A 13,978-nucleotide genomic window follows, 5' to 3' on the forward strand; every position below is an offset into this window, starting at 1 on the left:
AACGGGTAGATCAGAAAAAGAGAAATGAATTTTTCAGGCCACTGGGCTCTGAAAGCAGAGGAATGCAAGCTCACCGCGCTGATGGCAAGAGCACCGATGGAGCCGGAGCTTGGCAAAGTGAGGATGAGTCACTGGCCTGGGGACTGGAGCAGAAACAGGGTCTCTTGGGTCCCTAACCAGAGCAGGGCGGAGGGGGCAAAGCTGGGAGACGTGGGGATTCAGGAGAGCAAATGGATGTGGGTCATTCAAGAGCCCCCATATCTCAGGGCTGAGGCTTCCTGCAGGAGTCAGTCCCAGCAGCCTTTGTGGCCGCAGCTCCCTGCCGCTCCAAAACCGGGGGTGACAGGAGTCCTGCTTTATTTCCTGTCTAAGTACTTCTGTGGCCCCATTGCCATAGCAACTGAGTACCTCCTAATCTTCCGTGTGCTCTCCGGACGCCCCCCTGCGAGGCAGGGCCATGCTGCTGCTCTCGCCTTCCCGATGGGGGGTGGGGCAGAGAGACTAAGTGATGTGCCCAAGGTCACACGGGCAGTCTGTGGCAGAGCTGGGAACAGAAGCCAGCTCTGAGTGCCATGGTAGTGCTCTAACCACTGGGCTATCCTTCCCCTGTATCTGGGAAATGGGTGCGGCAAAGGCAGTAACCGCAGGACTCAAATCTTTAGTGTGTCCAGCTGGACTAGTGGACGGAGCACAGGGCTGGTTGTCAGGACTCATGGGTTGTGTTCCTATCTCCCAGTCATTGTGCAGCGGGACAAAGTCATGTCCCTGCTCCGTGCCTCAGTTTCCCCATCTTTCGAATGAGGATATTGACAGTCAGCCATTATTGTATTAAATCAAGGGCTTTGAAATCGGAGGATGACAAATAACTCCTCTGTGTCTGTGCAAAGCCCACCCAGGGGGAGGAGGGGCTAAGAGCTGGGGCACGAACTCCCCAGAGGTAAGTGAGAAAATGCATAAAACTCTCCTGTTCCCCAGCACTAGTTTCGCAAGCCGGGCTGCTTGTGAGGCTTAAAAGTTTATTGTGGTGTCAGCCTGGTTCAATACTCTCCTATGGCCTGTCCTCTGCTCCCCAGCGTTCCCTGGCTGCTCCACCCTCGGCTAGGGGCTAGTTAATCAATGAGACCCACGAAAGGGCTCTGCTCCTTGGCTTGCTCCAGGAGGCACCTGGCCGGCTGGCCTCCTGGCAGGAGAAACGCTGATGGCAGCCTTCATCCCTTGTGCCTACTGTGAGCTGCTGCAATGGCGGTTCCTTGCCAGCACGAGCTAGGAATGGCGCCTCCTCACGGTGCAGGATCGGCATGGGGCAGGGCTGGGCCGACACAGGCAGGGCGCTGGGCCAGTGGGTAACGTTCCAGAAGCCGATGGGGCTTGGGGGGGTTTGCAGAATGCAATGGAAGGAGTTTGTGAAGTTGCGGTGGTGTCACCCAGTCTCAGGCAGGGACTAGGCCCATGGCGCCAGGCGCTGCACACACAGCTAACGAGAGGAGCTTGCAATCGAAGTGTAAGCAGAAGGGTTCCCCAAGCAGGTAGATAGTGGCTGGGGGTGAGGCGCACACAGTAACAATGGAGTGGCCAGGCAGATTGGCCATTGCAGCCCGAGTCGAAGCGAGAGCCACGTGATCACGTCTGACGGGTGACGGATTAAGCACCAGATCTTTCACAACATGCCTCTGTGTGCTGGTGCATGCACTCTGCATTGGCACACGCCCATCGGGTAGTGAGACGTCACTCCACTTCCACCTGCCAATGCAGGTTTTTCATTCCACGCCCGAATCTGGTGCAATTTCAGAGGCTGAATCAAGGCCGGCTGCATGCGTGGCCCCAAGAGCCCCATATCCATCGGGCATCGCAGCAAGAAAGCGAAACTCAGTGGGTCAGCACGGTGGCAAGAGCCAAGTGTGGGCCAGTGCCTGTCGTGGTGGACACACTCGGCATTCCTGGGCTTCAGGCCTGCACTGCCGGGAATTACAGACGCTTGGCTCGCTGGGTCTGCCTGCCTGCCTTGCGCCGCTTCCACATCCATCAAGTCCCTGGGGAACAGATCTGATTGTGACCGTGTCTAGCTAATTATCTGTCACCGTTTCCATTCCATTCAGTTGCTACAGGGTGAGCCAGCCCCCAAACCCTCCAAGTGGCTGGGGCAGAATCCAGCAAAGCCACAAGGAACTAATCAAGCCATCAAAATGCAGGGCCTTGTAAGCCAATAAACCGTGGGGTGTGACCTGCTACCCTGGTAACAAAGGGCTCATTCATCTGAACTGATTTCACCAAGGGATGTGGGGGATTTGCCATCACCTGACGCTTGGGCATTTCTGCCTCAGCTGTGTCCTCGCTCAGCTGCCAGTCCTGGGCTGAATGCGGGAAGCGCTGGGGCCGGGGGCGTCTCTGGCCTGTGTTGTATGGGAGGTCAGGCAAGACCTCTGGCCTTTCCCTCTAGGAACGCCAAGGAAGAGCGAGGCCGTGTGGTTATTTCCCAGCCAAGGAGATACAAGCAGGTGCCCAGCCAGGCCTCGGGCTGCGTCGCTGAGCTCTGGGAGCTGCATGGTACGTGGCTGGGGAGGTATTTTTTACTCTGCTGGAATAGGGCAGCAAGGCAAAGGGTTAGCTCCTGAGCAGCGAGAGTTTGAGGCCTGGGCCTGACAGGCTGTAATTTAGAATCTGAGGCACTGGGGGGGATTGCGGGGGGGAGGGGGGGGGGAGTGGTGTGAAGTGAAATCACAGCGTTGTTGTCTTGGCAGCATTCGAAACACGCTTTCACCTGCTGCTAATTCCCCTCTGGGCTCCAAAGGCGGCCGCTCCTCTGCACAAAGAGGTGAGCGGAGCGCGGGTGGGGGGAGGCTGAATGTTCAGTGGGATGATGGGCAGGTCAGTGTGCAGCTGTGAGCACGGCCCAGCCCCCAGACGCTGCAAATGGGCTGGGAGCTGGTGCACGAGGCTGGAGATGCTTAAAGTGCTCTGGGAGAAATGGGGGGGATCTGTCATCATGTGGGAGCTACAGGTCTGGGAAGACAGTGCTGAGAGCGCGCCCCTCAGCACCGCAGCTTGAGGAAAACACGGGGTCCCTGGCTGGGCCTTCGATGCCTGGCAGCTCACCCCCCCCACACACACACACTCTCTCACTTCAATCGCTGGCTGCCAGAGGGATGATTGAGCAGCACAAATGCCTTATGGTTCCTGGAGCGAGAGATGGCCGTGCTGCCCCGACTCACTGCGCCGTGCTGCCTGGTGGGTCTCTTGCCCCCTGCTCAAAATCTAGTCCTGAAATATCTCCTAAATTACCCCCAACTGCCCTGCAGCATCTGCAGTGACTGAGGCTGAAGCTTTTCTGTTTCACACTCTGGAGCAGGGGCTCTCGGCCTCTCCAGACTGTGGAACCCCTTTCAGGAATCTGACTTCTCCCCAAGTTTCACCTCACTTAGAAACGACCTGCTTACAGAATCAGAGCTAAACATACAAGTGTCCCAGCCCACTGCTCCTGAACCATTGCCGACTTGCTCATTTTTACCATCTAATTCTAAATACATCGATTGGAATAGAAATACTGTCCATACATTTCAGTGTCTAGTATATGGAGCAGTATGAACAAGTCATGGGCTGTAGGAACGTTTAGTTTGTACCGACTTCGCCAGCCTGCTGTAAAACTAGGCAAATCTCCAGTCGAGTTGCTGCTCCCCCCGCAGACCTCTCCGTAGCCCGGGGTGCACGAACCCTGCTTGAGAACCACTGCGCTGGAGGCAGTTTGGGGTAGGTGCTAGGGCTCCAGCGCACCCAGTTCCTCTGTGTGGCACTGACCAGCTGCTTGCCTTTGGTCCGCGTACGTCTCTCGTCAGAGCCTCTGCCTTCCCGCCTGCAGATCATGGCTCCAGCCTCCCTCCCTGCAGGCTGGGGCTCAGTGAAGTGCTTTGCCAGCCTTGCATTGTTGTTATCAGAGATTCCGAGGCCGAAGGGCCCATTGTGATCGTCTCTGCTGAGCTCCCGTGTAACACAGGCCAGAGACCTGCCCCACCATAATTCCAGAGCAGACCTTTGAAAAACATCCCGTCGGGATTTAACAGTGGCCAGTGATGGAGAATCCACCTGGCCCTGGGTAAATTGTTCCAATGGTTAATTCCTGTCACCGTTACAAATGGACACCTGGTTTCTAGTCTGGAGTGTGTCTAGCTTCAGCTTCCAGCCATTGGATCGTGCTCGACCCGTCTCAGCTAGACTGCAGAGCCCAGCAGGAGCTATTCGGTCCCCAGGTAGGTGTTTATAGACTGAGCAAGTCAGCCCTTAACTGTCTCCTTTTTAAGCTAATTACATTGAGCTCCTTGAGTCTGTCACTCTCAGGCAAGTTTCCTAATCCTTGAATTATTCCCATGGCTCTTCTCTGACCCCTCAATTTATCAGCATCCCTCTTGCACTGCGGGCACCAGCACTGGCCACAGGAGCCCAGCAGCGGTCGCACCAGTCCCAAATCCAGAGAGAAAAGAACCTCCCTGCTCCTTCTGCTGGGATCACATGAGCTCTTTTGGCCACAGCGACACACTGGGAGCTCGTGTCCAGCTGCTTATCCGCCATGACCCCCAGTGTTTTTCAGAGTCCCTGCTTCCCAGGGTGGAGACCCCCATCCTGTACGCGGGGCTGGCGCTCTTTCTTCCTAGCTGTGTGCCATATTAGCCGTATTAAAACGCAGATTGTTTGCTTGCACCCAGTTTACCAAATGACCCCGATCTCTCTGAATCAGTGATGTGCCCTCTTCATTATTTACCAATCCCCTCGTCTTTGTGTCATCTGCAAATGTCAGTGATGACGTGTTTTCTGCCAGGTAAAAATGTTAAAGAACCGAGGGCCAAGAACCGATCCCTGCAGGACCCCACTGGAAACACACCCGCTCAATGATTCCCCATTTACAGTGGCATTTGGAGACCTAACAGTTAGCCAGTTTTTAATCTGTTTAATGTGTGCCAGGTTCATTTTATATTGGTCTCATTTTTTAATCAAAATGTCCTATGGTTCCAAGTCAAACACCTCACAGAAGTCTAAGTATATTACGGCAAAACGTTTACCTTTATCAACAAAAGTTGTAAACTCTAGAAAACATTATCAAGGTAGTTTGACAGGCTCTGTTTTCCATAAACCCATGTTGATTTGCATTAATTGCATCACCCTCCTTTAGTTCTTTATTAACTGAGTCCCGTGTTGGCCACTCCATTTATCTTGCCTGGGATCGATGTCAGGCTGACAGGCCTATAATTACCTAAGGCATCCCGTTTACCCTGTTAGAGACTGGCACAACATTAGGTTTCTTCCAGTCGTCTGGAACTTCCCCAGTGCTCCACGACTTATTGAAAATCAGCATTAACGGACCAGCGAGCTCCTCAAAGCTCTTGGATTGCAAGTTGTCTGGACCTGCTGATTTAAGAATGTCTGACTTTAGTAGCTCCTGTTTAACATCCTCCAGAGATACCAGTGGAATGGAAAGAGTGTTATTCTCACTATATGAAGAGACTGCTTCATCTGGCTTTACCCCCAAATACAGATCAGAAATATTTATTGAACACATCTGTCTTTTCTGTATTATTGATAATTCTACCATTTCCGTCTAGTAATGGACTAGTACCATTGTCAGGATTCTTTTTGTTCCTGATATATTAAAAAAACTCCTTGTTGCCTTAAGTCTGCTGGCCATAGATGTTGCCTTGTGTCTCTTGGCTTCCCTTATCAATTTTCTACAGTTCCTAACTTCTGATTTATATTCATTACTATCAACTTCTTCTTTCTTCCATTTGTTATATATTATTTTTATTTTTTTACATCTGCCTTCACTTCCCCTCTAACCTAGGTTGTCTGTTTAACCAGCTCAACCTTCTTCCTCAATTGTGGCTTTTTGGTCATCTAATCAGGTGTTCTTAAATGATTTCCAGCTATTCACATTTTTCTGATTAAATTCTTCCTCCCAGCTGATTTGGCTCACAATCGTTTTCAGCTTTGTGAAATGGGCCCTGTTATATATACACATTTGGTTCTATTACTTGTCTAGACTTTATTCCGCTTGCACATTATAAATGTGACCATCATGATCACTTGTGCCTAGGCTACCATTCATTTTTAGGTCTGTGATCCGTGCATCTTTATCTGTTATGACAAGGTCTAACACAGAATTCACCCACGTTGGCTGCAACTCTTTCTGAGTTAGGAGATTGTCAGTTAGAATGTTTAGAAACTCCATGGATGTTTTAGTCCTGTCTGCATGATACCTCCAGCATATGTCACTCTCACTGATTGCACAGCTCTTTGTCCTACACACTATAGGTAGGTGTGTAAGGAGCCGGTTGTCCTGTTCCCTGGTGTGATTTGGGGGTCTGTGGGACACCACCAATGTCCTACGTCCTTGGTGAGTGGGCTCAGCAGGGGCAGAACTGGGTGTGACGTGGGGGCCTGGAGCTCAGGGATTGGGAGATGACTGGGTCTCTGCAGTCCGAGGCTTATGTCTTGTCTTTCAGAGTGGGAGCCCTTTGGGTCAAAGCCTGCCCTTTGCTTGGTGCGTGTGCGTGCCTTGCCTGGGACAGCGGGGCCCTGTTGGCTTGTGTATTCCAGCCATATAAATGTTACAGCAGTTTGAAATGAGATCCTGACAGGTGGGAGTCTGAACCCTGAGAAACCCCGAACCCAGAAACCCCACATGAGCACCATTAACTCTACCCCTGCTTCTGATGTTGCACAATCTGCATCCGTGGGTGCATTTTAGAGCACTTTGGAAAATCGGCACTCACAGAAAGTTCTGCCTATAGTGTGTGTGCGTGCGTGTGTGCGTGTGTGCGCGTGCGGGTGTGTGTGCGCGCGTGCGGGTGTGTGCGCGCGTGCGGGTGTGTGTGCGCGTGCGGGTGTGTGTGCGCGCGTGTTTCCTTCCTTTTAGCCCTGAGTCAGCTTGGGGCAGTCGAGTCAGGTAGCTGTGAGCTCTGTTTATCCATCTCTGCACCGTGCCCTGGCTCAGCCTTGCTGAATTGCCGCGAGGGCCCCATCCTGCCAGGGGATGAACAGCCTCTGTGCGCTCAGCGCCTCTGGAGTTACTCCCCTCCTGGCAGGATCGGGCCCTTGTTCCTGGGGGTGGGGGCAGGAATCCAAATGTCTCTGCCTGCCTGGTGCCTGGCTTGGCCTGCTGGGAGCTGGATGCGCTGCTGGGTTTCAGTTTAATCAGCAGGGCCGGGAGCGTCTGTTCATTCCCACCGAGCATTCATCAGTGTCCTGGTAACCTGCCCCCAGCCCCCTCGCACTCGGGCGCACACGGCTCCATAATGGACGGAGCCAGGCAATCTCAGCAGCTGAATGGGATTTTGAGCTGTGTAATTATGAGACTAACCGGTCGAGTTGGAACTCATTAGCCATTATCAGCCATTTCAGCAGCACAATGCCACCACCCCAGGCTGCGCGGCTTCAGTGTCTGGACATGCTGCCGAGGTGCTGGAGGCCGGCCGGCCTCTGACCTCGGCCCTCGCTCGGGCCCCACACTGCGTAGGGACCCCAAGGGCAGGGCCTGGCACTGCCACCGAAACAGCTGCCAGCTCCCGGGCTGGGGAGCAACAGGCAATGAATCTAGTCTCCATTCCCCGCTGTAGGGGAGAGGCCAGATCCCACTCTGCACTGGCCCCGTCTGAGAGTGCGCGGGCCCCGCTGCGCTGGCCGGTCTGACTGCGGGCGGGCCCCCCATGGTAGGACCCCGCTGCGCTGGCCAGTCCGAGGGTGCACGGGCCCCCCGCGGTGGGGACCTCGCTGCGCTGGCTGTTCTGAGGGCACAGGCCCCGCAGTAGGGATCCCGCTGCGCAGGCCGGTCGGAGGGCGTGCGGGCCCCGTGGTGGGGACCCGCTGGCCGGTCGGAGCGCGCGGGCCCGCGGTGGGGACCTCGCCGCGCAGGCCGGTCGGAGGGCGCGCGGGCCCCGCGGTGGGGACCCCGCCGCGGTGGCCCGTCCGAGGGCGCGCGGGCCCCGCGGTGGGGACCCCGCTGCGCAGGCCGGTCGGAGGGCGCGCGGGCCCCGCGGTAGGGACCCCGCTGCGCTGGCCGGTCGGAGGGCGTGCGGGCCCCGCGGTGGGGACCCCGCTGCGCTGGCCAGTCGGAGGGCGCGCGGGCCCCGCGGTAGGGACCCCGCTGCGCTGGCCGGTCGGAGGGCGCGGCCCCGCGGTGGGGACCCCGCCGCGCTGGCCGGTCGGAGGGCGCACGGGCCCCGCGGTAGGGACCCCGCCGCGCCGGCCGGTCCGAGGGCGTGCGGGCCCCCTGCGGTAGGGACCCCGCTGCGCTGGCCAGTCGGAGGGCGCGCGGGCCCCGCGGTGGGGACCCCGCTGCGCTGGCCGGTCCGAGGGCGCGCGGGCCCCGCGGTGGGGACCCCGCTGCGCAGGCCGGTCGGAGGGTGCGCGGGCCCCGCGGTGGGGACCCCGCTGCGCTGGCCGGTCGGAGGGTGCTCTCTCCCCACATCACCCCGGATTGAAAGGGCCAGATGTGCTGCCCCCAGTGTGGGTGCACAGACCTGGCAGCCCAGACCCTGCGCTGAAGGCTCTGGCCCCAGGCCCCCCTGCCCCGACCCCGGCTCTGGGGCCCCTCTGCCCCAGCCCTGGCCCCAGGCCCCCCAGCTCTCAGCAATCAGCAAGGGGGGGCTGAGCAGAGCGGTTCTTCGTGTCTGAGTTGGGAAGGAGGCGCTTTGCTCGCTGCCCTGCGTGCTCACTGCTCCGGGTACGTTCAGGGTGTGGCCACGCTGCCAGCAGCCGTGTAGCCGGCGCTTTTGAGCTGCGGCTCAGGCTGGCACTCGGGCTCTAAGCTCCCCGCCAGGCTTCAGAGCCTGAGAGCCAGCCTGAGCCGCAGCAGCCACACGGCTGTTCCTAAGCGCGGCAGCACGAGCCCAGCACGTTTGCCAGCCCGGCTCGGCGCTCGCTCCCCCGAGAGAGGCTGCTGCAGACTGGCAGGGCGGGGGGCTAGGATTTCTGAGCCCCCCCACCCCCCGCGTGGCTCCATGACCCCAGTACACCTGGGCGCTTGCTGATCAGGAGTTCCCGGGCCCATTGGCCCCTGCGCAGCCAAGTTCTGTGCGTCCCCATGTGCTCGATGGGGCCGGGTTGGGGCGCCCTGCAGCTGTTCTACCAGCCAGGCGGGGCAGAGCCGTCGAGCGCAGGGGTCGCAGGGGGAGGCAGGGAGATCGGTGCCTGGGGCCCCGTTTGCTCCTTAGCGCTGGGTGAGGCCCCAAAGGCCGGGACTAGCCGGGAGACAAGGCTCTTTGACCCCCTTGGGTAGCCTGGGGGATGGGCCGTGCAAGGGAGCTGTGTCCTGCCCGCCTGGCCCAGGAGTAGCGGGACGGGGCAGACGTAGCTGGGTCTTGTGGGGAAGCCCCCAGGCGGGTTGTAGTGCACGAGGGGGGCCCTGTAACTGGGGAGGGCTCTGCCCTGCTTGCTGGCCGGAGCTGCAGCCATGCAGGTCATTGATAGCAGTGGGGCAGGTGTGGCTCATTGGATGCCCCCTTGACTAGCAGGGAGGTGGGAGCAGCCCGGTGCCAGGGGAGCTGGAGCAGGTGTAGTGTTACCCAGGAGCGCCCTCGCTGCCGGGGAGACACTGACCCCGCAGGGATCGTGGGAGGTTGGCCTGGCTTCTCTGCGGCAGCCACACAGGGGCCATGTCTGCACCGGGAACCAGCCAGCCCTCCCTGACCTCCTAATCCCCAGTGGGCTGATTAACCGGCTCCCAAGACAAAGGGCCCGGTCCTAGCTGTAGGTGCCTGCCTACCTACTGCTCCTGCTCGGGGACTGGGCTCTTAGGTAGGGACGCTTCCCTCTGCCCACAGTTCTAGCGTGGCAGGGCCTGCCTGGCACTTCCTTCTCCAGGCAGGCGTTTGGGTCAGTCACACCAAAGTGGTGGCCGTATTAATTGGTGCAGTGGCTAATGACAAATAATTTGCATGCAGAAGGCCTTTCCCACCAGACTGTAGCAGCTCACTGGGGGTACGATTTTGGGCCTAGCAAAGATGATTTTGTCTGGGAAGCCCCCTGGTTCTACCCGGGCGGTGCTGAGTACGAACACTCCCCTTCTCTGCGCTGTGTGTGTCTCAGCCAGAGCCAGGCTGGGTGGGTGTTTGTCTGTCTGTCGCTGCCCCTCGTTCCCACACCCTCCTGACACCTGGGGATGAATCAGCACAGCCTCCAGACTTCAGGGGGAGCGGCTGAGCCCCTGGCAAGCCAAGCTTGCAGCTCCCCTCGGAGTTCTGGCTGGCTCTGAGCCCCATGTCTTTTGTGGGTGAAACCTGACTCCGGAAGAAACAATGGGGTTTGTGTTAGTGTCTCCTGCGTGGGAAACTTTAAACGCAGTTTATTTTCCAAACAGCCGTTTCTGCGAGCTGCTTTGATACCACTGAAAACAAACCTAGGGCAGTGGGCTGGGCCTGGGGGGCTCCGAAAGACCACAGTGTGTATGGGGGAAGGGGAAGGCTTCCATTGACTCAAAGGCAGTGGCTGCCAGCCTCCCAGTGCAGACGTCCCAGTGGTCCAGGCGGCTCTCCCTAGAGAGGCTTGTTCCTGGAGAGCTCGGGCAGGCTGAGAGCAAGGGGCGACGTGACTCGGGTTTTGTGCATGATGTAAACCTGGCTCTCAGCTGCGGATAGTCACGTTGGGGGGCCTCCCTGCTAATTTAAAGTTCAGAAACCGCCATGGCTCCGTGCGTTTGGGTCTCGGCAGACGCTCGATATTTGCTGCATCGGCGCAAGGAGACGGCATCCCAGGGCTTTGTTGCACATACAGCAGGCAGCTGTCGCTGTTCCTGAGCCGTTCATTGCTTTTGTGGCAGCGACATTATCCCCTCCCACCTGGAGAGCAGCATCTGGGGGGGCGGAGGGGGGTGCAGGGAGCTGCCCTGCTCCTGCCCACCCTGCATTCGATGTCATTGAAGGGGGACAGTTAAAAATGAATACGTGGCAATGCTTTTGCACACGGCCCACAAGGGGCCTGTGGAACTTGCTGCTACAAGATCTCACTGAGGCCAAGAGCCAAGCGCTGGCCATTGGCATGGAGAATGGGTGTGACGTTACAGTCCACATTCCTTAGGGAAATGTGCTTATGATATGGATATGACGTAACTGAGAGATACCTTTGTGCAAGATGGCTCATGTGAGATCTCACTGGAAAGGCTCTGATGTACTGAATGTGATTATCCAATCTGTGTGCCGGTATCATGGCTGTATCTGAAGTTAGGGATACTGACTATGTGTCTGTATTTCAACTGTGCTACTTTGGGTGACGCCCCCTGCCAAGATTTCAGGTACAACCATGGAAAAGCCAGACAGGGCCGATGGCCCATCAGCGAGGACAATGGACTGTGAAAAGCTTGGCCTTCCTGGGGACGCTCCATACTGCCCCTGCCTCATGGACGCTGTGATCCTACAGAGTCGCCTGATACTAAAACACACCTGGGACGACTTGTAACTTTCCACTGGAAGGGAAGGGGGGGGAGGGGTCAAGTTTGGGAAACAGGATTCTCGCCTTATGTAAACCCTGTTGAAGGGTGGGGAGGAAGGCAAGCAGGTCTCCTCCTCCTCTCCAGGGCCTGGCTGCCCAAGAATTAAACCTGAAGGGAAGGGAGAGTCCAGCCGGAGACAGGCGTCTAGTCTGAACAGGAATAGAACTGGGACGCTGAACCACAGAAACTTTGCAACCTGCCTGCAACACTATCTAGGGCAGTGATTCCCAAACGTTTGTCCTGGTGACCCCTTCACACAGCAAATCTCTGAGTGCAACACCCCATTCTAAATGCTGGAGGCGAAGCGGGGTTTGGGGTGGGGGCTGACAGCTCATGACCCCCCATGTAATAACCTCACGGCCCCCTGAGGGGTCCCGACCCCCAGTTTGAGAACCCCTGGTCTAGGGTGAGAAACACTATTGGTAACTGATTTCTTTAGTGAAACTAGCTTAGTTTGCGTGTTTGATTTCACTTGCTTAGTAATCGGCTTTGTTCTGTTTGTTACCCCTTTAATCACTTAAAATCTGCCTTTTATAGTGAATAAAATGTGTTTTATTTATTATCAAACCCAGTTTCTGTAATTTCTAACTGGGGGAGGGGCAAGCAGTGTGCACACACCTCTCTCCACATTGAGGGAGGGGGTGAATTTCATACTATCTCTTTGGGTCTGCACTCCCAGGGAGGGGGACCTCTGAGTGCTGGAGCCAGTCCCTGAAGCTGAGTCTGCCCAGAGCTGATCTGCGGCTGGGGGTGGCCCGGCCTGTGAGGGTTAGAGGAGGTTTGAAGAGCCTGGCTCAGCAGGACAGGTGAAGGGGGCCCAGGCTGGCAGAACAGGCAGACTCAGTGGTATCTCAGCACATCAGGTGGCTTCCCAAGGGGTCCCGCCCGTCACAGTGGGAACATCTAAAGCCAGACTAACAGCCGGGGTGTTGAGAAGGGCTGTAAACCCCCCTGCTCTGGGGCATTAGCTGGCCATTAACAACCGGCCATTTGGGGAAAACTTTCCCTGCAGGGGTCCTCGCACCTTCCTGGCCAGAGCCAGGAGTGTGGCCAGCTGCCTGTTTCCAGGTCCATGGAGAAGCCCTGTTCAATCTAGCTGTCCTCTGGCACCTGCCTGCCTCTGGGGGAGCTCAGCCCTCCCCGAGCGCTGGCTGCGGGAGCCCAGGGCTCCCACCCCGCCTGACATCCGCCCCGTTCGCTGACCGTCCCCTCTTCTCTCCTCAGGGAGCTGAATGGGAACAACATCACCCGGATCAACAGGAACGACTTCTCGGGGCTGAAGCAGCTGCGTGTCCTGTGAGTCCCCTGCCCGAGCGCTCGCCCCTCTGAGCAGTGTCTGTGACGGGGGCGGTGGTGCTGCCAGGCCTGCCTGGGGGGAGAGGCCTGCCCGGGCCAGGGCTGACCCAAATAGGACTCTGCCTCGGCTAAGAGAGAACTGGGGCACGCGGCGGAGGGGAACCCGGGCTCACCAGAGGGCCCCTGCGGTGGGAAACACGGTTGAAGGGGGAGGGGTCAGAGGCCATTGGCCCCCTTAGGCTGGGAGGGGGGCGACTCCTCTGACGGTAAAGGGGGCTGGGATGAAAGGGACGGAGGGGACGGGGGGGACAAGAAACAGGGAGCATGTGCCTGAGGGTCCTGCTCCGCGTGGCTGACCGGGCCACCCCCTGGGGAGGGGGCTGGGTCTGGGTCTGCTGCCTGGTGACCCCAGTATCCCAGAGGGACTTGGGCCCTCGCCCTCCGGCTGGCTCCCTGCCGGCGAGGCCTGCGTGCCCTCCACGGGCCTGGAAAGCGGGTGATGGAAATGGCTGCTGCTGGGAGCCAGGCCCGAGCTCTTAGCTGGGAGCTCCTCCGTGGGGCCAAGGAGGAGCCGTGTGACACCCGTGGGCTGGGGGCTCCCGGCTCAGGAACCTGGGAGCCCGGCCCCATGGCGGGTGCTGGAGGTGACCGCCAGTGGCCTAGCTGGGGCGCCGGTAGATGTCTGAACAAAGCAGCCCCTTCCCTGGCTAGCTCCCAGCCACGCTGACGGGGGTGGCTGGGGTCCCTATGAAGGGGAGCGTGGCAAGACCTCGGCCGCCCCTGACCTGGGCCCTTGCACCCCTGGAATGAGCATCTCCTGCCCAGCCAGTACCCGGGCAGGTCCCCAGGCTGCGGTGCGGGGGCTTCCCGTGGATTCCCCGGTGCCTCTTGACTCTGACCCGTTCTCTCTGCCTCCCTTTTCCAGGCAGCTGATGGAAAACCAGATCAACGTGGTGGAGCGGGGAGCGTTTGATGATATGAAGGAGCTGGAGCGGCTGTGAGTGCCTAGGCGCTGCGGGACGGGGAGGGGGAGAGGGGAATGGCCGTCACTGCTGCAGACAGCAGAAGGGTCGGTGGTTCGCGAGCTGCTGGGGGGGCCAGTGGCTGTGCTATCGCGTGGGGGGGATTTGGGTGCAGCCCACTACTCTCCCTGGAGAAGAGCGAGCCCCTGACTGCTCTGAAGTGAGCTCCCTCTGGCTGATCCAGGAGCAGCCT

General features: G+C 58.3%; 1 protein-coding gene across 3 annotated transcripts in view; it reads left to right on the plus strand.

Annotated features, from left to right (window-relative positions):
- The window catches only part of SLIT1 (slit guidance ligand 1), a 128,940-nt gene that overhangs the window by 12,044 nt on the left and 102,918 nt on the right, over positions 1 to 13,978 (plus strand). Inside the window, exons 1-3 of one of the 3 annotated variants that reach the window (XM_039481906.1) lie at positions 2,473 to 2,544; positions 12,692 to 12,763; positions 13,689 to 13,760. In XM_039481906.1, the coding sequence (XP_039337840.1) occupies positions 13,696 to 13,760 (65 nt within the window). In that variant the 5' untranslated portion in view covers positions 2,473 to 2,544; positions 12,692 to 12,763; positions 13,689 to 13,695. Of the gene's footprint in view, positions 1 to 2,472; positions 2,545 to 4,022; positions 4,242 to 12,691; positions 12,764 to 13,688; positions 13,761 to 13,978 lie in introns of those variants that run through there. The other 2 variants (XM_039481904.1, XM_039481907.1) reach the window with 2 other exon arrangements.

The sequence above is a fragment of the Mauremys reevesii genome, linkage group 7, assembly GCF_016161935.1.
Source record: "Mauremys reevesii isolate NIE-2019 linkage group 7, ASM1616193v1, whole genome shotgun sequence".
In the NCBI taxonomy this organism is placed as follows: domain Eukaryota; kingdom Metazoa; phylum Chordata; order Testudines; family Geoemydidae; genus Mauremys; species Mauremys reevesii.